This window comes from Capricornis sumatraensis, chromosome 16, assembly GCF_032405125.1.
Source record: "Capricornis sumatraensis isolate serow.1 chromosome 16, serow.2, whole genome shotgun sequence".
NCBI lineage: Eukaryota > Metazoa > Chordata > Mammalia > Artiodactyla > Bovidae > Capricornis > Capricornis sumatraensis.
The window spans coordinates 55,084,336-55,109,091 of NC_091084.1; the positions used below are offsets into that span (position 1 = coordinate 55,084,336).

The following is a 24,756-nucleotide window of genomic DNA, read 5'->3' on the forward strand; positions in this document are numbered from 1 at the left end:
AAGCGGGGGTGGCTCAGCTCCAGCAAGAGCTAAAGGCTCCTCATTTTGTCTCTGCTTCAGCTTAACCATCTGGGGTGGGCTGGGGGGGTAGGAGGAGCAGCAAAATGGGGAGAAGAAATGTACCTCTTCCTCATCTCCCCCCTTGGCTGGGACAGGCTGTGTTCAGTCCAGCACCGTCCTCAGCCCAAGGGAAACCCCACCCCGAGGGCCCTCTGCACGGTGTTCCCGGGCATGGGGGTGATCTGCCTGTCTTGGTGGAGCCTCCACTGTCCCTCCATCTATCCTCCTCTCTAAGTCCTTCCCCGGTTCAGCCTGTCCTGCCTGTTGAGTCCAACAGCTCTTCTCAGCACTTGCCACATGCCTGCCCCTCCCCAGGCTGGGCGCTGGGGGCACAGAGGTGACGTAGACCAGGGCTCTGCCCTCTGGGTGCTCATTTTATAGCACCCGAGCACAGGTTGCAGAGCCCACAGCCTGAACTGGACTCCCCACTGGGCCCCTTTTAAGCTGTGTGGTCTTGGGTCAACTACTTAACCTGAGTGTCCACTTCTTTATTTAAAAATTGGGGCCAAAGTACCTCCATTTCAGGGCCACTGTGAGCATTAAACACAACTATGTATGTAAAGCGCTGAACTCAGTACAGTCGGCCTTCCCTCCCTCCCTCCCTCCTCCCTAGAGCCAGCTGTCTCTTCCAGAGGAGAGGGCCACGACTGCTGTAGATGGATGTGGTGCCCTTCCCCAGCTGGCGGGGCGAAGAGTTCGGGGTCAGATGGGCCCATACACAGCCCTGTGCTGGGAGGTGCAGAGCAAAAATCAGGCACGGCTCTGCCTGCCAGGTGCTTTCTTTCAGAAGTAGACTCAGCCCTCTGACCTCCTTTTTTTCTCTCTCAGTGGCTAATTAGGGCCAATTGTGGGCTCCTTTTTAGCCTTTCTTTTTCTGAACTTCCAACTGGCTTCTCTTTTCCTTCCCCAGGGCAGGGCAGGGGACACACTGGCAGAGTCAAGCTGCAGCCGCCACCACAGTCAGGCCCTGCACTGAGGAGGGAGAGCTGTCTGTCACAGGGCTGCTGAGTGTGGGATTGCTCAGTAGAAAACTGCTTCTTGACTCTGTGGGCTGCTGCCTATTTTCTGCCCCGAGGTTCCTGTCCTAAGTCCAGGAACATGTGGGGCAGCCAATAATCAATGTTCTGGCGAGGCTTCAATGTCTTGCTACCCATCTGCAGCCTTCTGTAAAGTGATGAACTCAGAGAGATGCCCAGGAAATCAGGCTCTTATTAGGGTTGAGAAAAGCTATGCCTACCACACCTAAGGTTGAATGCTTTCTCTACCATTTTGGGATATAGTTGGGAAAATCTAGGGACCTAGAATATGACCCACTGGGGGAAGCCAGCACTAAGTTGTCATGGTAAATGGTCAACATGCATCTGGGAAAGTAGCAGAGACTCTGGGATGGCAGGAAACCACCAAGCCTAGGCTAGTGTGGCGATAGATGGTCTGTCTGCACAGAGCGGGGCTCCCTGGGGGCTGTTCCATGAGCTGGGAGTTCCAGCACTCCAGTGGTGGGAAATGAGTCAGCCCCAAAAGGGGCTTAGCCCGCTTTGGGGCTCAGCCCCCTTTGGGGCTCAAACATCTTCCATCACGAAGAAAGAACTGAAACTACAGTGAAGCAAAGCTGCTCCAGCTAGGTACAGGGGGAGGGTGGCAGCGGCTGGAGCTAGGCAGGGCTGTCACTTACCAAGAAGCACAAATCAATGGAAAGGGTAGGCAGGTCAGGGCGATGTCACATAGGAGCTCTGAGCAGAAGCAGAGAAAGACTCGGTGGGGTGATAGGGGAGGGGGCAGTGAAGTCATCAGGATGCCTTCTGAGGAGAAGAATGTCACCATGAAATTCAGGAAATCTGGTTCAAGAGGTAAACTGGAGGTGGGCTCACCCACAATCTTGAGCGTGAAGGCCTGTGCTGCAGTTACCTCCACATTCCACGTGGGTGTTGGGGGAGTGATGCTGGAACCACCCAGGCCAAGGTGTCCTCCAGGATCCAGCTCCAGCTGGCGGGAGGCTGCCACATGTTCACATCACGCCTCCTCACCTGGAGCTGGAGCCTGCTGTCTGATGGCTCCTCTGCTAATGGCCTCCAGGTGTGTCCTTGGGCCCCTGGGGGGAGACATCCTGGAGGACACACCCCCTCCTACCCAATTCCCACCCCACCTGATCACCTTCAGCCACAGAACCTGGGATGGCCTAGGCAGGCCACGGTGCAATGGTACAATCCCTCCCTAGGTGGGAGGTGTATCAAAGGTCAGACTGCTTCCTTTTCTGATTGGCTACTGATCTATGAACCCCCTCTTCAATGTCACTTCTGGCTCCCTGGTGTCTTCAGGACTTCAGCCTCCAGGACCCAGGGGTGACTTGTAAGTTGTCCTATGGAATAAGATGGCTGGATGGCCTGCATCTCATTGGGGAGAGGGGCTATCCTGATGCCTCTTTGTTAGACTAAGTGCATCTGGGCCTATGGGTCTCCATGACAATGGGCCTGTTTCTGTATATCTGTAATTCTCTCTGCATGTCTATCTTTGTAACCGTTTGTCTTATGTTGGAGGCTATGTGTCTATGTGTGTCTCTGTATATTTCACAGCAAAGATTTCCTTGAGTGAAACAACAAATTCCATCAATGTTTATTGTCTAATAAATGGAAGCCCATTATCCCCTTCCTGCTTCACCTCCCTAAGGCCTTAAATTTTCATTCCAGGGTTATTTCCAGCCTAAGTGGGGTGTGGGAGGGATCTGATTCATGCTCTTCTGGACTCAGGAAGGTGAGAGGCCCATGGCTGATGAACTGCAAAGCAGCAGGGGTGCCAGAAATCACTCTCCTGTGGCTTGGAGCTGGCCCCGAGCTCCAGACACCTTGTAGTCACTGGGTCTATCTTCTGGGTATTCTCCTGGTCCAGGCTGTGCTCCTGGACATGAGCTTATATTGACCACCAGCTTTATCATCACCTCCACCACTATCATCACCACCACCACCACCACCACCGTAAGCACTGCTGTTACCATCAACATAAGTAGTATGCCATAGTCACGGTCACCATCAGCAGCACTATTTCATCACTAATGTCAGAGATTTCTAGTTACTTTTCAATAACTACTTCTCCTCCTTCCTCAGTAATAAGGACCACAACTTTTTGCTGGAAAAATTGCCTCCTCCCCCCCGACCCAGTTAAGACTAAAGTTCCCAAGCCCCTTGAAGCTATTTAGATGTGCCCATGCCAGTGAATGTGTTGGATGAGATTATGAGAAGTAACCATAAAAGGAAAGGGCACCTTTATTTATCTTTTGCCTCCGTCTTCTACCGGATGTGATGGCTGGTGCCCTAGGAGCCATTCTGTACCACAAGAATGAGGACTACACCCTAGGGCAAGCCGAGTGGGAGGCTGGAAGAAGTACTGATTTCTCATAACCATAGAGAAACCATTCAGACTCTGAACTGCTACATCTAGACTTCCTTTTATGAAAGGAAAAAACCCTCCTATTTCCATATCATTTTAGAGATCGTTGTTTTGTGCATTCTGATGCCTACAGCTAAATCTAATCCTAATCAGTATACATCGCCTCATATTAGTTTGCATTAAATAGTTCAGGCCAATGATCTGAATATGAAGGATGGGGCAAAATGAGGAAGACAGGACATGAGGGGTGGTGCAAAGAGAGATAGGGAAACAGGGAGGGAGACTGAGTGAATTCCAGGACATGGGAGAGACTTCTTCCCTTGGGAAGTAGCCATTCTGAGGCAGATAGAAGCAAGGATAGGCATTCAGCACCATGGACAGATCACAGGACTCAGTAAGGGGGGATAGGGCAGAGAAGATGACAAAAGCTTTCTGGTGATTGTTTTTCCTCAAGGTATGTTTATTAACCCTCACTCTGTACCAGGCACTGTGCCAGGAATTGGGATAAATATGACAACAAATTTCCACCATGTCCACATTTAGTTCCTAAGACCAGAGCAAGCAGATCAGCATGGGAAGGTTCTCTAAGAATTAAGAACTGAGAAACCAACTGAGGAGTGGAACAAGAAGACTCTGTGACATGATGGACAGATACTGAAGAATCAGGGACCCTTGAGCAGGGGGCTCCAGGTTGGAAGAGAGTGAGTGGGTCCGTTGCTCTGTGAATTAGAGGGCAGCACTGAGCAAGAGTTAAATGAGTTCTCAGGACCCTCCTGTTCTTCAGGTACTACACCAAAGGATCTCTGATACTATGATTGTAGGGGTACGTGGAATCGGTGACCAAGATTCTACAAATCTAATGCTGAGGCTCTGAATCAGTTATCTACTGCTGTGTAACAAACCACCCCCAAAACTTAAAAGCTTAAAACAGAAGTCACTTTATCTGTTCACAATTCTGTGAGTCAGCAATTTGGGCTCAGGTCAGCTGGGTAGTTCTCTTGGTCTTATCTAGGGTCATGCAGGCAGCTGGCATCAGCTGGAAGATCATCTGGGAGCTGGTTGGTCTAGAGGGCTTCAGCAGAATGGCTCACTGCTGGTCTCTTCCCCTAAGAGGCTTACTGGGGTTTCTATGCCTGGAGATCTCAGCGGAGCAAGAAGAGGGGAGGCCTCAGGGACAAGCACCTTTTAATCCTCTGCTTGCATCACATTTTCTGATGTCTCAATAGCCAAAGAAATTCACATGGCCAAACCAAACTCAGTGAAGGGACAGCACTAAAGTATGGATACAGAAAGACAGGTTTCATTGAGTAATATTAATATAACAACCTACCACAAGCTCTAAGTGCTTCACCACCATTCATACTACCAGCAGCATAAGAGTCTTATGTTCTGATTGAAACAAACCATGGTTCTATGGCTCCCAGAGTCTGTGGTTCTTAAAATTCAGTGTTTTGATTCTAAAATTATGTAATTTTAGAAGCAGAAGCTTTGGTAGGGCTTCCCTGTGGCTCAGACAGTAAGGAATCTGCCTGCAATGTAAAGAATCTCCTCTGCAAAGACCAGAGGATAGCCAGCTTTGATCCCTGGGTTGGGAAGGTCCCCTGGAGAAGGGAAAGGCTACCCATTCCAGTATTCTGGCCTGGAGAATTCCATGGACAGAGGAGCCTGGCAAGCTACAGTTGAGGGGGTTGCAAAGAGTCAGACATGACTGAGCAACTAACAGGATACACACACACACACACAGAAGGCCTGGCAGAGCTCAGGAGGATCAGGAAGACCCAAGAGGATGCAAGAGAAGTAAAACAAAGCAAGGTCACTCCCAGATTAAGTGGGAACCCACTTGCCTCTTCCATTCCCATCCCTCGGCCCCCAGTTTCCTGCTAGAGCAGGCTGGGATGAGCTGGGAATCAAAAACCCTAGACTATATGCCCTCTTCCATCATTAGGGTCACCTCATCATGAGGTGACCCCAAGCACGGCTCTTAATCTTCCAGTGTTCCCGTATAACCAATGTAGATATCAATCCCTGTCTTCCAAATGACACAGAACAGAGGTGAAGCCAGGAGAACCGGGCCTGCTAACTTTCATTATCAGGACCTTGATCCTGACACAACTTAGGAAGAGGGTTCTGCTCCCACCTTCTCAAATTATATCTACAGCCACTGAGAGCCTTAGTCTTAAAGAAGCCAAAAGTCAAGTACTATTGCCCTTGGTCTGTCCTGACCTCCACCTCCAGAAGAAAGGAAGGGGAGCGGGGAGGAAGGGACAAAAGAATCCAACTCTGCTCTTTTCCCTTCCCCCCACCCACTCCTGTCTCTGACTTACACTGGAATCCTAGCGCCAGACCCTGCATGGCCTTGAGCCTCAGTCTGCTCTGGCCTTTAGCCTTCCCCAAGGAGCGTATGGAGGCAAAAAGTAGCTCCGTGAGAAGAGACCTAGACCAGGGCACCAATTCATGAAACATAATAGCTAGAGGGACCAGTGGCAACCCCCGGGTTGAACCACCATGAAGCACAGGTGAGGAGATAGAAGCTCAGAGAGGGACAGGGACCTGTTCAAAGTCACACAGCCAGCCAGCAGCAGACCAAGACTTAAAGTCAGATGGGGTCAGTCCCCTTTTCTACACTTCAGTTTCCAGTTCCAAACTTGTGATAACAAACCAAGTCAGGGGCACCACTTAGAAACTCTAAAAGTGAAAGTGAAGTCACTCAGTCTTGTCTGACCCTTTGCGACCCCAAGCCTACCAGGCTCCTCCCTCCATGGGATTCTCCAGGCAAGAGTACTGAAGAGTACTAAGAGTACTGGGTTGCCTAAAGCACTGTGCAAAGCTGATAAGGAATCTGGTTTTCCTCCATGGCCTGGCAGCCTGAGTGGGGGAGGGTGGGTTGAGATGTGGGCAGGAGCACTTATGACTTTCAGAGGATTCATCCAATTTTATTCTAGGCTTTCCCCAGAGGCCCTGGCCACAGAGTGGAGGAGGAGGGTATTAAATATCTGAGTTATTTAAAAGCCGGTTGCCAGTCCCTCAGAAGCAGAGTGTGGCCTCTGCTGACTCAATGGAGAAAATGGATCTTGGGTCTACGGATTTTCCTGTGTCTCGTGGCAGTGGGGCGAGGGAGGGGGGCAGTGAGAAATGGGAACAGTTAAGCCTGCAGTGGAGTTTTCCCCTCCCCACCAGTGCTGGAGCTACAGGAGAGAACCTGGGGCCTCCTCCACTACCTAATGACTGAGCTTCATCATGTCAGGCCTTGCTGGGCTGCTCCTCCACTTGCCTCAGAGGAAGGGGGAGCAGAGGGAAAGGCAGGCAGCACGAGGGCGGGAAAAGCGGGAGCCTGGGTTACTACTACTACAGCATGGGACTCTGGAGGAGCCGCAGGCCATCCTAGCGCACTTTATAATTAAGGGTGGGGCCAGCTTCAAGGTCACATATTGAAAAGATGGGGGCACCAACTTGGGCAGCTCCAGGACCCTCATCCCTAAAAGGCCATGGGGCACAGTACTTAAAAGCCTTTCAAGACCATCCCCTGCACATACACCTTTGCAAACAGGGAAATGGAGCTGGAAAGACAGACTTGCCCATAGGTTCCAGTAACACTGAGTCTCCCCTAAGGGACAAAATGGAGCTGGACAAAATGGATGGGTAAGAGCTACCTGCTGGGTGACCTTGGGGAAGTTGAACACCTCTCCAGTTTCCCTATAAAGGCTTAGTGGAGCATACAGAGGGTAGGGCCTTTTCAGGGAGAAGAGGATGTAGGAACTGGGGCTTAGGGGAGGGAAAGCTTCTTGGAAGCCTGAGGGGGGCTCTGGGACCTAGTGGGGTAACAAATTCAAGAATTCAGGTCCCTCAAGGCTGACATGGGTGATTCACAACCTGGCGCATGGCAGACGTGATCATTCTGCCTGGGTGGAGCTGGGGTGATCTGTTTGCTGAGTCCTAAGGAAACCCTGAGGGCCTGAGCTCTTTGCCCACAGGCTCCCCTGGGCTCTGACCCAGTCACATTCCCTAGAGAGAGAACCTAGGATGGGGAGGGCTGCGGCAGAGAAGATGAACAGGAAACCTGAGCTCCTGTCAGGCGCGGGTTCCAGTTAGCTGTGCAACCTTGAGGAAAGCACTTAACCTTTCTGCGCAGCTGTCTCCTGGTGTAAAGCAGAGGTGAAGGATCCTCACCTAGCCTGCTTCACAGGGGTGGATAGAGCCAGAGATTTTTAAATCATTATTTCACTTAGTAAATGTTCCTTGGTGCCCTTTCCATGCTGAGCTCTAAGCTGTGTGCTGACAACACAAGAAATTAGACTTGTCGTGAGCTCCAGCTGCTGACAGTCAGGGGGCTCAGGACAGCTCTAGCCCTCTGATCACTCAGTGAAATTCAAAGGAGAGAGAAGGAAGCCAGGAAGGCTTCTTGGAGGAGACAGAACTCAAGTAGAGCCCTGAGGGACAGTAGGCTAGACTGGAGGAAAAGAATCAAGGGGAGAGAGCACCCTATGAGAGTTAAACAGTGAGCAATCTACTGGATGCCTCAGGGAATAGACACACAGCCTCAAGATGCATTTACTGAATGTGTTTATTCAACACCTACTACATACCAAACACTGATACTCCCAAGACGCAGAAGGCTGTTCCTCCAGAGAACAGAGACCCCCCAAATGGCTCACAGACTTGGTTCTAAGGGAAACTGGACAGAGATAAGGAACACCTGCAGAAAGAGGGGAGACAGGGGAGAAGGCAGGGTAGAGGCATAGAGAGAGACAGCAGGTGGAGACTCATTCCTTCTACTATCTACCATGAATTTGAGGTGTTGGGGGATGAAGGAAGATGGAACAGAGCCAAACAGCATGGGAACTAATTAGTCCCAGAAAAGGGCAATGCCTCATCCAGAACCATGTGGGTGCTAGGTGCCTAGACCCTAATATGGCTTTTCTTGTTTCAAAACATTCTCCCTTCACATTATCACAATTGCTCTAAAAGGACCAGAAATGACAAATTCAGAAGCCCACCTACTCTGCAGAAATAGAAGCTGACAGCCCAGAGGTGGAGAGAGGTCCAAGGTCACACCAGACCCTACTTGCCATCTGTTCTTGGCCTCAGGCCCTGGGGTCAAGCAGAGATTTTCCTGTGGTGCTGGCCACTCAGACATACCTACTACCTTGGACAGAGCCCTGGGCCAGGTGCTGGGGTCAGGTTTCCAGGCAAAGGCCTGAGGACCACAAGTTTTTTGACAAGTCCCTGGCCTCTGGCCTCACCACCCCATTTATAAAACACAGTCATTGTCTTGTATTCTGTCCTTTGATGGTCCTAGGTTCTCTCTGGGCCTCCTTTCCCCAACTGAGGTGTCTAGTAAATGCACACACATCCCCACCCCCATCACCAAAGCTGTTGGCTCCCCTGCAGGGCTTCCCCTGGAGGCCATCAGCCAATCAGAAACCAGCCACTATGGGGCCTGAGAAGGGAGAGCGGGCCTTGACGGCTGGCCTGTGATGTCTTAGTGGCTGGAGCCTGAAGGGGCTGTACGCAGCAGGACAGGAAACAGACCTTTTCATTCACTCATTCATTTACAAACACTTACTGCATAGTCTCATGCGCTAGTCAGTGTGCCAGAAACACAACAAGGAGGAAGAGCCAGTGCCTCCCACTGGGGAAGATGTCAGAGCTGGGGCTTGGAGCTGACATGGGCCAGGGCTGGGGTGAATGCAACAGCTGAGGGCCCAGCGTCCATGGCATGCTTGAGCTCTTGTGCCATATAAGAAAAGACAACACACCCTGTTAACTCCATGGACCAAGGGTGTGGTGGAGAGCAGGAGTGGGCTCAGTGTGTTGGCCAACCTCTGGATGCATGTGCTTGCATAAGTCTGTTAAGCTTGTCCCTCTGAGAACACACCCAGGCACCTGCATGGGCCCAGAAGTATGAATGTTCAAATATGTACGTGCTTATGAATCTATGGACACATACTAGAATGCACTCAAATCTATGTTCACATGTACACACATATGAATGCTTCCGCAAGTACGTGTAAGAAGCACATCTGAGCCTGCCTGGAACTGTGCACAAGCTTATGCAAGCCTTCCTGCGCATGTGTAGGCACACACAAGTGAGCATGAGTGTGTGTATGTGCTCACATGTGGACACACCTAGGCCTGCTTACATGTTAAGTTGGCTTCTACAAATACATGTAAGTATACAACCCCACTTCTGAAAAGACATGTCCAATATGCATGTGCAAGTTGCTATTCTCATCTGCCAAGCCTTGGGAGTGACAGTAGGGACAGGGGAGAGAGTGGGAAGGAGGAGAGGTCTTCCTCCCACCCCCAGCATCAATAGCCCTGGACTTCAGTATTGAACCCTGTCTCAGACCCAGGCCTCTCCTTAGGTGGTATTGATCTGTCAGTTGATCAGTTAAATATATACTTTCAGGGAAGGAGTGAACCCAGCAATCCCTAATTTCAGGAGAAACAGACTGCTTCTTAGGTTGGGGGGAGCCTTTATCCCAACCAGCTCTGCTCATACCAGAAGGGCCTGAGGATCAAGTGTCAACTGCTACAGCCTGAATAATTCATACCAAGGCCAGGAGAGCTCCCTTCTCAGGAGCCTGTCTCTTTAAATCAGGCCTGGAGCTTCCCTGGAGGGGTGGTGGGGGAGGGCGGGAATCCAGAGCAAAACAAACCTATAAACAGCTCAGCCTTGGTCCCTTCTGAGGCCCCCTACTCCAACAGTGCAAAATCTGCTTCTGGTCTCCCCACATCTGGAGCCCCAAACCCTCCTACCCATTCACAGGTGGGGTACCCTGGAGAGGAGGAGGGGCAGCTGATGTCATCCAACAACCCTAAGGTCCTGAGACCCAGGACAATCAAGCAGGGGTCCAAGGTGCTGGGGCAAGGAGGGGGGCAGCAAAGAGCTTAATCACCACTCCCACCAGGTCCCAGGGCCTAAGGAGAGTGCTTGGGGGAGGAGTCCAGCCTGGTGGAGAAAACCAGATGGAAGAAATCCTGGCGGAGCAGCCAGTGACTTGCGGGGAAGAGGGGTGGAAGGAAGACGGGGGTTGTCTCGATTTCCTCGGGTAGATGGGGTGGGGTGGAAAAGATGGAGGTCTCCTGGAACGTGGAGGGATGCTGACAGAGCCAGATCAGATGAAACTGGGGTCGCAGAAGAGGGGGCTGAGGCTGGGGATTTTCCTCTCCTAGCACGCCCTCTCCTTGATCACAGAAATTAGGAAGCAGCTGAAAAACGAGGAACTTTCCCAGCTGACCCCTCATCCCTGCCTGCACTTGGAGGAAGAACTCTAAAATCCTGCCCCTAAATTCTCCCTTGGAGATGCTGACCCACCTGCCAGCTCTCCCCAGCCCGGTCCCGCCCCGCCCCACACGTGCCTGAGAGGTAAGAGGAAGGAGCCAGCTTAAACGCGGAGGGTGGGGGAGATGAGAGGGAACTCAGTCAGAACCTCGGAGAGTCAAACTTCACAGCAGTCCGGGAGCCGAAAGGTGGGGGGGACAAGAGCAGCAGCCCACAGCCCTGGTTCTCGGGAGCCTTCCACCCCGCCTCTCCGCTAGGAGGGCGCGGAGACACCGCTGGGGGCGGAGGAGGCGGCTGGGAGGCGGGGAGGGGGGAGGCAAACCCTGCCCACTCGGCTCTGAGCCCAGAGCGGCCGCGGAACTCGGAGGCCGGTGCGCAGGGCGAAGAGGGCACCGGGGGCGGGGGGCTCCGCTCCCTGCCTGTCCCCTCTCGCCCCAACCAGGAAAGTGAAGGCTCCTCGGACTCTAGAGCCAGCGGACGGAAGGACCACGACCGCCGGGCGCTCGGGCTCAAGGACTTGCCCCACCCGCCCCCCTCCCCGCCCCCAAGGCGCTCCGCACTCACTGGTGAGCGCCGCGACCCGGGCGCTGGATGTGGGGGCAGCTGCGATGGCCCCGCGCGCGGGACAGCCGGAGCACAGGGGCCCGCTGCTGCCGGGGCTGCTGCTCGTGGCGGCGGCGCTGAGCCGACCCGCCGCGCCCTGTCCCTTCCAGTGCTACTGCTTCGGCGGCCCCAAGCTGATGTTGCGCTGCGCGTCCGGCGCCGAGCTCCGGCAGCCGCCGCGGGACGTGCCGCCCGACGCGCGCAACCTCACCATCGTGGGCGCCAACCTGACGGTGCTGCGCGCGGCCGCCTTCGCCGGCGGGGACGCGGACGGGGAGGAGGCGGCGGAGGGCGGCGTGCGCCTGCCGCACCTCACCGCCCTGCGCCTCACGCACAACAACATCGAGGTGGTGGAGGACGGCGCCTTCGACGGGCTACCCAGCCTGACGGCGCTCGACCTGAGCCACAATCCGCTGCGCACCCTGGGCGGCGGCGCCTTCCGCGGGCTGCCCGCGCTGCGCTCGCTGCAGCTCAACCACGCGCTGGCGCGGGGCGGCCCCGCACTGCTGGCCGCGCTGGACGCCGCGCTCGCTCCGCTCGACGAGCTGCGCCTCCTGGGCCTGGCGGGCAACGCGCTTAGCCGCCTGCCGCCCGCCGCTCTGCGCCGGCCGCGCCTGGAGCAGCTGGATGTGCACCTCAACGCCCTGGCCGGCCTGGACCCCGACGAGCTGCGGGCGCTAGAACGCGATGGCGGCCTCCCGGCTCCGCGCTTGCTGCTCGCGGACAACCCCCTGCGCTGCGGCTGCGCCGCGCGCCCCCTGCTGGCCTGGCTACACAACGCCACGGAGCGCGTACCCGACGCGCGGCGCCTGCGCTGCGCCGCCCCGCGGGCGCTGCACAATCGGCCTTTCCTGGACTTGGACGAGACGCAGCTGCGCTGCGCCGACGGCGATGCCGACGGTCGCGGGGATGAAGTGGAAGTCGCCGGCCCCGAGCTGGAAGCCTCCTACGTCTTCTTCGGGCTGGTTCTGGCGCTCATCGGTCTCATCTTCCTTATGGTGCTCTACCTAAACCGCCGCGGCATCCAGCGCTGGATGCGCAACTTGCGCGAGGCGTGCCGGGACCAGATGGAGGGCTACCACTACCGCTACGAGCAGGACGCCGCCGACCCGCGCCGCGTGCCCGCCCCGGCCGCGCCCACCGGCTCTCGCGCCACTTCCCCGGGTTCGGGCCTCTGAGCTTCGGCTGTTCTGACTTGGGGACTGCCCCTGCCAGCTGATGACCTTACTGAGGCCGCCTCGCCCGAGACCGTGGGTATGGGACACCCGCGAGCTTGAGGCTTTGAGACCTGCCCCTGCCCTGAGACCTTTGGATTATGGCATCTCCCCCACCCAGAGGCCTGGAGCTGTACCCCTTCTCCCCAGCTTCTGAGAGCTGTCACCATCGAAGACCCAGAGACACCCTCTTCTGATTCCAGAACCACCCCCATCCACTCATCCCAGGCTCTGAAAGCCCTCCTGAACCACCCGAAGCCCCTTCCCCCTTTCAGGACTCACTCGGAGACCCTGTCCTATCCCAAGCCCCTGAGACTGCTTCCACCACCCTGTGCATTGAACCCAGACCTCTCTTTAGGAAACACCCCCCTAAACTACACTCCAGCTCGCAGCCCTCAGCTCCCTTCTAGTGCTCAGGGGCCCTCACATCCCATTCTAGTCTCAGAATCAGAGCACCCCCTTCAGAAGGTTTTTGTGGACTTTGAGCCTTTTTCCTTTTACCCGCTCATCCTGCATACAGACCTACATCTGGGGGCTCTGAGGGCTGGGCACCCTCCCCCTATCTGAAGATGTATTTCATACCACCCACCACCTCAGCTCTAGCTCAAGCCCCTCCTTGGCCCAGGCTTGGCACTCAGCTCCTAACTCTGCCGTCACAGGGACAAGGACACCTCATTAAACCCTTAGTGTGGAGCCGATCCTCAGCGTTTCCCACTTGGGGTTCTCATACCCCAATACTCAGTCCTTGTTCCCAATTTGAGACTCTCAGCTCTTTACCCCGATCTGAGTTAAATCCCTTTACCCAAGTTTTGGGCTCTCAGTTCTCTCTACACCCATCGCTTGCACTCAGTACCCACACCTGCCACTCACTGGGTCAGGTCCAGTGAGGACTCCATCCCTGGGAGATGCCCACCCCCCTTTCCTCTTAGGATGAGCTCTCTAGCCCTGCAAAACAGGCAGGTGCCAAGCACCGCTCCCCCCCAACCATGCTAGCAGATCCTCATGAGAGATCCTGGAGGAGAGAGTCCTGGGGGTGCAAAGTAGATGCGCTGGCCTTAGAACCTGGGTCAGCTGACGTTTGTGCCCACAGAGAGGGGTGGAAGAGGAGGCTCTGAAGGGCTGGGAGCTGTTGGCCACGTCCTCTTTCCCACCCATGTGACTCTTCTCCCCTGAAGTTTCCTTGCTGCCACCTCGCCATCCTTGCCCATCCCCTGCCCCATATGACTTCTGGAAGAGGAAGGGGGCCTCTCCTCCTGTCTCAGGCACAAGCCCTCCTGTCCAGGGTCAGAGCCTCAGCACCCTGCCTTCTGCATGATCCCAAAGCACAATTGGTGAGTGGGAGGGGGCTGCCTCTCCCTGACTCCCATCCCCTAGGTCAAGCAGAAAGGCTGGCCTGTGCTGCCTCTGCACACAGGAAGTCACCCTCCTCCAACATATTGGCTTGAGGCCTCTCCCCACCTAGAAATCTGGATCTCCTTTGGGCAGTTTTCTATAAAGTCTGCAATAACCTCAGATACTCTGCTCTTGGAAGTGGTGCCATGTCATTCTTGCTGACCTTGGTCACTGAAGTGGGGGAGGGGACACTCAGAGCATTTTGAACCTTCCTGAGATGAAACAGTGACTCTTGATGTCTTTTCTCAGACTGGGGGCTGGGGGGAAGCGGGCTCTGACGGCACATCGTAGGATTGGGGCTAGCCATATGGAGGGACTTCCCATTGGGATGGCATGGCTCTCCAAACCAGTTTTGCTTTTCATCCTGAGGTAGAGTTATCCACAGCCAGGGTGGGACCCTATGGTTCCTCTTCATTCTCTTACCCTTCGACTCTTCAACACTCGGTGGTATGGGGGGTCATGGGGGTGGTGTCGTTAGACTGACAAATTAACTAGCATCAGATGAGTCTGTCAAGGGAGGAAGTCCAGCTACAGAGAATCAGAAGCAGTTGATTCAGGCAGGCAAGAGGAGGATGCGTGATCTGCTGCTTTGGCATCATCTCCTTTGTTGAATTGGGCTTCCCTGGTGGCTCAGATGGTAAAGAATCAGCCTGCAATGCAGGAGACCTGGGTTTGATCCCTGGGTTGGACAGATCCCTTGGAGGAGGGCATGGCAACCCATTCCAGTATTCTTGCCAGTGGAGTGTGGCAGGCTACAGTCCATGGAGTCTCAAAGAGTCGGATATGACTGAGTGACTAAACACAGCACTTCTGTTGAATTACTTGATCCTCCCTTATGTTCTGTGTCATGCCATGCTCTCCTGGCTACAGGGCTAAGACCTGCACCTTGAGTATATGAGAGGCTGAGGGGAGGCAGCCTAGCAGTGTGTGTGTGTGTGTGTGTGTGTGTGTGTGTGTGTGTATATAAAATAGCCCCTTGAGATAATGTGGATGAGACGATAGGTGGGTTCTAGGCCAGTGGGGTTAGGGCAAGAGGCTGTCGCCTCCTCAAGGTCCCCAGGCTGGATTATTTTACATTCAGGGTCTCAGAACCCTGGAACTGCATGGCGAATATCTAGAATTCTGGCATTTTGGAATCTTGAAGTTCTAGAATATGTGTCTTCTAAACATTGAAAGGGACCTCCAAGGTGATGTGGGAAACCTGGTAAACTGGGTCAGCAAGGAGCACCCTCTATCTGGGAAGAGCCCAATCCCTCCCTTCCACTTTAGGGCCAGAGAAAGCAGCCTGGGACTCCTTGACAGTCCCAGCTTTGCCGTGAGGCCAGGAACACTCCCCACCCCAGCTGGCTTTTCACCAAGTGAAAAGAGTCATGAGTCTCCTTATATTTTCCCAGCAAATTTCCTACCCCTCTTCTCAGTCATCCCTCTTGAGAAAGGGTTAAATTATTTGGAAGCATTTCCATCCATCTGTCAGTGGCCTTCAAAGAATGCTCTGCCAGTCCCGCAGGACAAAATAGTAATGGGTTTCTAACAAGGTTAGAGAACTATGTCTCTAACAGGTCACCCCTACCCTCAGTTCCAAAGACATGTCCTCTGGCACTGTAACCTAAGACTGCAGTAAATCCTGGCATATAAAACATGCTACTAGCTGTGGCTCACTGTCAGCAAAAATCTTGGAGGGTTTTAGATGAGAGCTGATGCTAAGCTAAACATCAAATCAATAGTTGTCAAAAATCAACAAATTGAGTACCTAAGTTATGCCAGTTGACGTTTAACCTTAGTGTCATTCACTGATTCCCATTAAATGTTGTCTCTGAGCTGCTTCCCTTCTTGCAGTCTTGCACTGGCCTTGGGCTTTATGGGACAATCAGCGGGTCCCCAGGGGCCCCAGCCTCTTCTGCAGATCCAGCCATTTGCTAACTCTCTACTGAATACAACTTTGCAGTCCTAGAAAAGCTAATGACTCAGGGGAGAAATTATATTCAATCAAATTCTAGAGAAACGAAGTCACAGGAAACTGTGTGCTCAGAGTAGAGGCCCCTGTACCCAGCCTAAGGAAACTTCTTAAAGTCACATTTGAACAGGGTTTTGAAGGATGAATAGGAGTTTGCTGAACAAAGACAGATCTAAAGAATCACCTTCTGCAAGGGTGTGGAGGCAGGAAAATCTATTAGTCTGATAATTCAAAAAAAATGTTTATGGCTGGGATAGATAGGAAGATGTTTGTGGGTAAGATGGTTCTGTGTTCCCCTCACTCTCCACTGCACTAGAGGGACTTCCGCCCTCAGAGGAGAACTCAGGGAAGCAGGGAGATGCGATATGTGGGCCAAGAGAACTGCATGCTTCTCTCGCTTATTCCTTCCTTCTTTTTGTGCCCATCCTTTTTGTGGCAAGCCTCATGCTGAGCACAGGAAACACAGGAATCAGCTAAGCTGTGCCCACAGGAGGCCAGACGGGCATGGGGGTAAGGGAAGGGGCTGCAAAGAGTCCTTGCAGGAAAAGGTGAGATGGAGGGGTCTGGCTAGTTCTCCCCTGACACCCTGATGCACCCCCTCACTGCAGACCCTCTCAGCAGCACCAAGGACCCCCCGAATGGCCAGCCTTCCCCTCTAATCAGATGCTGTGAATGCTGCTGGAAGTTTGAGGTAGGCAGGGGACTACAGGGCCCAAGTGCTGGGGGTAAGCTCCATCCAGGATGTGCCCTTAAACAGCAGGTAGGGTAAAGCCTTCCCTGGTGTCCACTGCATAAGGTTTCGTGCTCCCAATGCAGGGGACTGGGATGCCATCCTTGGTCAGGGAACTAGGTCCCACTAGTTCTGCAACTAAAACTCAGCACAGCCAAATAAAAAAAATTTTTTTTAAAAAGAGGAGGTAGGATAGAGAGCAGGGAGAAAGGGAGAAAAAAGATGTGTGACTGTCAGAAATGTGACAGACATGAGGCGGCTCTGAGGCAAGAAACCTGTCAGACTTCCTGGGGTTCGGTGACCCTGTAAAACCTGAAATTTCCTCTCAAAAACAGAGGAGAGCCACGATCACCATCTCCTTGAGAAGGCATTTACTTCTGCGCCCCCATTCCTACCCAGGCCCCTCAGTTCTGGGATGAGGGCCCAGCTGGAGTCCAGAGGGCTGGGGTTCAGTCTGAGCTCAGCATGATTTGCCATGTCATCTGGTTCCCTGGTCAGTCAGAAACAGAGGTTAGGCCCCATTGTGTGCTTGGGTGCTGGGGATTCAGCAATGAACACCTAAGAGCCGGCTTTTACCTATTTGGTTTGTTCCACCCCTGGCCATGGACACCCCCTGCCCTTCCCTGGCTCCAGGTTCCTTCTGTCCAGACTGGGGCTGGACCTGTGACCTCCAGAGGCACTGTCTGCTCTCACTGAGGCCCATCTCCTTCTTTATTAAGTCTGCCTGGCAGACTCATGGCCCTAATTTATGGGCATGGCCTTTCCCGGACTGGGAGAGGTGACTGGGGCAGTTATTATTCCTGTGGTAATGTGCTTGGCTGCCTCCAGAGTCCCTTCTTGGCTCCCTCACCCCTCTCTTGCCGCCTCTGCCCTCTTTCTTCAGCACTGCTTCGTGTGACTTGCTCAGGGGTGGCTGCTCCTCTGGAGACCTCCTCAGCTAACCCTCCTGTGTACTGATGGGGAAGTTGAGGCTCAGCGAGTGCAGGAGCCCGTCCAGGTCACGCCAGGTGCTAGGAGCAGAGCAGACCCACAGCTCCGGACACCCCCTGGGGTCTTCCCTTGCCCTGCTCTGGGTCTGAGTACCTGGCAGGGCTTCCCAAACTCCTGACTCTGTATCTGTGCCTCTGAGGTCATTGCTTCCTGTGGCCAGGCCTGTGGTGACCTGGAGATAAAAAGCCAACAAAGAAGGGGTGGGGAGCTCTCTTTAACCTCTATCAGCAGCTTCCTGCAGGCCTCAGAAACCCCCTCCAGCCCCCTACCAGCAGAAACCCTCCTGAGGGCTCCCTCTCAAAAGAAGGGACATCTCTTCCCATCTCTGAGAGGGAAAAGTGGTTTGCTCTGGACCCCCAGGCTCCGAGGTCCACCTGCCTGAAAATCATCCTTTCTGAGCCTCTCATCTCTGCTAGGACCTGCTGAAATGGGCCACATCCTGTGCCTGGTAAAGACGGGGTCACTGGGATAGTGGAGGCAAGGAGGGGTAAGTCCTAACTGAGGTGACTGTCCAAACTAGGAAATCTTGGAGAGCACAAGGGACCTCTATTAATAATTATGCTGGGACAAGAAGTTAGGACAGTACCAGGCTGCTGGCCCTGGACTCCAGTGGCTAAGACCTGGAGGGGTAAAGAAGTGCTAGACTGCCAGTCTGCAGCACTGGACTCACTCCCTGTCCTTGACCCTGTCCTCCAGCCATGCTAGACGACTTCTTGAATGCCATTCTCCAGCCATACCAGGCTACTCCGATTTTTCGTACAAGAGTCTAGCTATTCCAGGGCCCCCACACCTTTGCTCGCACAGTACCCTCTGCCCAGGATCCTTACCCCCAACAGAGAGCAGCAGGACGTTTCAAGAGTCCCCTCTGCTTTCCTGACCTGTCTTCCTCCTGTCGACAGACCCCCAGACCTCCGTGTGGGCTGATTTGCTTTCTGGCCCATTGTCTGCACCAGACTAGACGCCCCTGCCCCAGAGGCTGGGCTCAGTTCCCTTTTGGGTGCCTGATCCTGGTGCGCCGAAATAGGTGAGCACTGTCTCTGCACCACAGAAATCCAAAGCACGGAGGAAAAGCCATTACATGGGGCTCGTGGCCTCCCTCTGCTGCGTGTCAGATGTCCACACCCTCTAACTCCCACGACCTCTCACCTCACTGAACTGGGGCTGCAGTTACAGAAGATGCCTGTGTGGCCAGCTCCTTGTTACTAGTCAATAAAGTGAGAAAACAGAAAACGGGGCTTTAGAATCTATATGTAAAACATAATTTAGCTTTAGTTTCTAGACTTTGACTTTTTAATACGATTATCGCTTTCTGGTCCTCTGTTTGGGATTCTTGAGAGTGCTATCTGGGCAACATCTGCCTCTGGCTCTGGCTTGGTTCCTTGACCCAGGGAGCAACAGTGACGTCTATTGGCTGATTTGTGTAAGAGCCGAACCAGTTTTTAAAAATGTTTTCCATACATGTGCCATCTGCTGGTGGACATGGGACTATGCCTTCTTTCATTTAGTAAACTCTTGCCTGGAGAATCCCAGGGACGGGGGAGCCTGGTGGGCACAGAGTCGGACACGACTGAAGGGACTTTGCTGCAGCAGCAGTTCAGCAACTATTTTATAAAGTGCCTACTATGTGCCAAGCACTATGTTCGACAGAAGCTAGGAGTTTTTCTAGGCACTTGACGTATATTACCCCATTTTAGCCTGATGACAGTTCTATGAAGTAGCTATTATTTGTTTTTGGCTGTGCCAGCTTTCTCTAGCTGCGGGGAGAGGGGGCTGCTCTTTGTTGCAGCGTGTGGCTCCTCATCGCGGTGGCTTCTCTGGTTGCACAGCACATGCTCTATGCACTCGGGCTTCAGTAGTTGCGGCACGTGGGCTTGGTCGTCCTGCAGCATGGAATCCTCCAGACCAGGGACTGAACTATGTCTCCTGCATTGGCAGACTGCTTCTTAACCACTAGACCACCAGGGAAGTCCCTATGAATTATTATTATTCCTACTTCACAAATGAAACTATGGCAACTGAAGGAGAATTTGCTAAAGATCACAGTGTTGATAGGGGTCAAGGTAGGCTAAGAACTCAGAGCCCATGTGCTTGGACCATAAACAAGTAAACAAACAAGATACTTTTTATGAGGAAAATAGAATGATGTAGGAGTGATGGGCAAGGGTGTCCTTTGAATGGGGTAGTCAGGCAGGCTTCTCTGAGAAGGTCTTACCCTGAAGAACGGGAAGGAAGGAGCTCTGCAAAGAGCCTGGGAAAGATGAATCCAGGCAGGAGAAACCGAGTGCAAAGGTGCTGAGACTGAATATTAAATATTGAGTGGGAAGCCAGTTCTGGCCATTCTACCCCTAAATACCTTGCCAATCAGTTCTTCCCTACCTGGTCACAGCTTCTGCATCTCTAAGCCAGATCCCTTTCGCAGCTTCCTCCCTGATCCCTCTGCCTCTGGCCTTCCCCTCTGGCCCATCCTCTGCAATACAGCCAAAGTGACCCTAAAAATGCATAAATCTGATCCATCACACTGTCCTGCTTAAAACCTGTCCCACTACCTACCTTCTGAATAAAAAACAACAACAACAAGCCCTTTGGGCTAATTATCTGTAACCTTCCTCTCCACGGCTGTGTTTGGTCCCATCTCCAGTTAGCTCTTCTGGTTCCCTTCATTCTAGCCACATCGAAGTCCTTACAATTCCCTGAAGGTCTGTTTTTCTCACCCCTGAGGCTTCCCATGTGCCACCTCTTCTATTTGGAATGCCTGTAGCTTCTCCTCACTTGCTTAACTGCTTCTCATCCTTCAAAAGTCAGTTGAAGGAACGCCTTCTCTAGGAAGCTTGCCTTATTTCCTACCCTACCCACCCCTCCTTAGTGCTCCATAGCATGACATGAGTGCGTGTCAGCCCCCATCCCCAATATCCCTCAACATCAAGCCCAAATCTTTGTCGTCATGCCTTATATTCTTGTGAATTTGTGAGCTCCTTGAAGGAAAGGATTATCTTACTTATCTTTTTGTCTTCAGGATCCAGCATTAGCCCCAGCAAATGGTACAAGCCCTATAAATATTGTTTGTAGTTTGTGAGCTATAAATTGTTTACTTTTTTTTGCTTTTTATTGAGATACATATTTGCATAGAGTAAAAATACACTCTTTTCTGGCATACAGTTGATTTTGACAATCAAAATGTGAAACAGTTCCATCACCCTCCAAAGTACTTCCAGCTGCCCCTATGTAGCCAACCCTTCAGATCAACTCCAGCCACTGGCTACTAGTGGTCTGTTATCCATCCCCATAGTTTTGCCTTTTCCAGAATGTCATATAAATAGATGCATATATATTTGTCCTTTTAAGTCTAGCTTCTTTCACTAGCATGATGCTTTTGAGACTCATCCTTCTTGTGTGTATCACTCATTGGTTCATTTTTATTGCTGAGTAGTATTCCATTGTGTAACTATACAATAGTTTATCCATTCACACTAGCTTGAGTATTTGGGATGTTTTAAGCTATGTGTACATCCATTATTTACATTCACATACAGATTTTTGCAGGGACAGAACTTTTTATTCTGGGAGTGGAACTTCTAAGTCTTATAATAAGTATCTTTAATAGTGGTAAAGAACCTGCATGCCAGTGCAGAAGACCTAAGAGTGACAGGTTCAGTTCCTGGGTTGGGAAGATCCCCTGGAGGAGGAAATGACAATTTACTCCAGTATTCTTGCCTGGAGAGTCCCATAGAAAGAGGAGCCTGGCGGGTGACAGTCCATTAGGTCGCAGAGTTCAACACAACTGAAGCAACTTAGCACACAAGCAGACTTATAAGATTATAACTGCCAAATTATTCTCCAAAGCATCTGTACCATTCTGTATCCCTACCAGCAGTGTTCCAGTTCCTTCACAGCCTCACCAGCTCTATTTATGGGAAAGAACAATTAGATAGCCTTTGCACCTTTTTGGAAAATCAGTTGATATGTGCTGGCCTATTTCTGGATTCTGGAGTTCATTTCATTGATGTGTCTGTTTTTTCACCAGAACCACCCTGTCTTAATTACTGTAGCTTCACAGTTAAGTCTTGAGATCAGGAAGTAAACAACTCTAATTGTTCTTCCTTTTAAAAATTGCCTGGCTAGTCTAGTTCCTTTATTTTTCCATATAAATTTTAGGATTACCTTGTCTATATCTGTAAAAAAGATCCTGCAGAGATCTTGGATTGCACTGAATATCAGTTTGGAAACAATTGCTACCTTAACAATATTGAGTTTTCTAATCCATGAACATTAGTACATGCCTCAATCTGTTTCAGTCTTCTTTCATCAATATTTGCTGGTTTAGAGATGTACATAGAGTCTGTGCACATATTTTGCTATACTTACACCTAAGTATTTCCATTTTGGTGCTATTGTAGGTGGTATTATCTTTTTATTTGGCATCGTCTTTTAAATTTCAAGATCCAGTTGTTTAATGTTACTATACAGAAGTACAATTGATTTTTGTATATTGAGCATGAATCCTCACTGAAGGCTTCCCGGGCAGTGCAGTGGTAAAGAATTTGCCTGCCAATGCAGGAGACTCAAGAGATGCGGTTTTGATCCCTGGGTTGGGAAGATCCCCTGGAAGAGGAAATAGCAACCCATTCGAGTATTCTTGCCTGGAAAATCCCATGGATAGATGAATCTGGTGGGCTATAGTCCAGGGGGTTGCAAAGAGTCAAACACGACTGAGCTACTGAGCACAGCATGTCCTCACTGATCATTCATCCTCTTTTTCTGGTTCTTTGTAGGTTGAGTAATTTCAGATTGTATCCTGGATTCTGTGAATGTTATATGGTGTAGACTCTGGGTTAATGTTGGGTTTTGTTTTTGCTATTGTTTTAAGAAGAAATCAACTAATTTAGTTTCAGACCCAAAGTTGTGTCTCACCTTCTGTTGGTGGTGGTTCTAATTTCAACACAAATCCACAAAAGAAAGGAGAAATAAAAGGGAAATTTAAACCACGCAGATTACTTTTCCAAAGTTTTGCTCCTCTGGACCACCTGCCTGCTTTTGTTTGATTTTCAGAGTCATTAGGTAGTTGTGTTTTGTATTTTTGTCCAGAGTTTTTATGTAATCGGTAGGAGAGACAGGTTCTAGTGGACTTTGTCTCGATCAGAATTTGAAACATCTATGCTGAAATTTTTAAAAAGCTAACAGAAATGAAGTCTCAAAATACCATGAAGACAGTGACAGAAGGAGAAAAGCTCAAAACTAAAGAGACAGTAGTAAACCCCTCTTCCTGTTCAGGTGTCAGGGCTCCTAAATGGTGGTATCCAGGCCAATAGGATTATTTCTGTTTTTTCGATGAGAGATTTAAAGAGCTGGTCATTTGTCTATTTGGTCTCAGGTCGAATCCCCTGATTTTCCCCTGTTCTATACTGCAAGGCATTGACCATTGCAGGCAACATTTCCCCAATTCTGTGAATATTAGCTTCTAATTAAGAGTCTGCCAATAGGAGTGCAGGAGAGAAGAAATCAGAGTATTTCTCCCACTCTCTCTGCTTTGGAAGCATCCCCCGCCCCCCTCCTCCCCCCCCCCCGCCCCCCCAAGGAACAGAGGTCTTTCTTCTATGGTCTGGATTCACCAGATACCCTCTCCCTCCACATCCCTGCTGGGCTTCCCTGGTCCTTGGCTCAGTACCACCACCTCCTCTCCCTGTCCTTCCACCCTACAGGCGGTAGTCATTTCCTATTGTACCTGGGTTGCCCTTTTCAACTCTTGCAACATTTTTATAACCAGTTTCTTTGTAAATACTGGCATAGACTTTGTTTATCTGGACTTGGACTGACACAGTCCATGAGGGAGGGCAGAATCAAAGCTCTAGCTCCTGTCTCCTGACTCACACGTCAGCCTTTCCACCACCCTTCTCTAGCTGGAAGAGAGAGTCAGAGGAAATAGACCAGCTTCTGGCCAACCAGGAGGGCAATGCACTGATCTAAACTACACATTATTTTACAGGAGTGTAAAAAAAAAATTGTTTCATATATATGACCAATTTCCTAGAATTATCATCTTGTAATCCAGCAGCACCTTCCTTTCGTATGAATACAGTATCCTGTCATTTAGGACTCTGAATCTTCCTCACCTGTACCACCACTCCTCCAGGAGTTCTTTTGAAACAGGTAGTGGGTAAGTCATACAAAATCCAAGTGACTTTGGGGAGATCCAACAGAACAGGAGAAGAGACCTCAATGAGAACCAGGCTGGGACTGGGGCAGAACTCCAGCTGAAGAGGCCAGAAATGCCGAAGAGAAGACGGGATGGCTTTCTCCTAGGAGCAAAGCAGGAGTCACGGGATCCAGTGGTGTCTGAGACGGGTCAGCTCACCAGGCCCTAAGGCTGCTACGTGGCAGTGAGGGGAGGAGAAGCCGTGAGGAGCCCGGTTGGAGTTGGAGCTAACACCAGACCCAGCCAGTCCAGGGCAGCCGGACAGCATTTTCTGGCCTATGTCCTGCCGTGGGCTTATGAGACAGAAATAAAAGCACAGTCGGCATCTGTCACAAAAGACCTTTAATGGTCTCCTACTTATGGTTCTTTTGTTCGTTTGTCCTGTTAAGAGTCGATAAACTGTAATAACTTATCTGACATAATAAGGAATGCCACAGGTACAACAGATGAACCTGGAAGACGGCCCAGAAATAAGGGTATCACGAAAGAATCACTTAACAGAAGGACCACAGACCTGGAGACCAGTCTCAGTCACTTGTCACTCCCCACGCCCCGGCTGAGCGCCGGCTCCCACTGGGAAGGAAGAGGCAGCCCCCTCCCCCAGCTGTGGCTAGACCCCAACACTGAGCAGAGATGCTCCAGGAAGATGGTCATCCTACACGGATCCCAAGTGCTCTTGGATCTGCAGAGCAGGGCATGATGCATCCTGAGTTTGGGAGTCCCCCTCCATACCCACCTCTCCCATGACCCTTGCAGGAATCCCTTTGAGGCGGGCAAAGCCTGACACTATCTCCACCTTACACAAGCGGGAACTGACGTCAGGACCTCAAGGGCACACTTGGACTGAACACAGAATAGCACTTGGCACTTTTCCTCCCATGCCACGTGGCTTGCTGTGTCCTAAGTCTCACATTTTCACCTGGGATTCCCTGGGTGGGGGCCAGGCAGGATTCTGTG

General features: G+C 51.7%; 1 protein-coding gene across 1 annotated transcript; it reads left to right on the plus strand.

Annotated features, from left to right (window-relative positions):
* The first annotated feature begins 11,334 nt into the window (after positions 1 to 11,334).
* TPBGL (trophoblast glycoprotein like) lies at positions 11,335 to 12,507 on the plus strand. Its single transcript, XM_068988215.1, has one exon. It carries the CDS (start codon positions 11,335 to 11,337, stop codon positions 12,505 to 12,507), a length of 1,173 nt encoding a protein of 390 aa, XP_068844316.1.
* Positions 12,508 to 24,756: the final 12,249 nt, after the last annotated feature.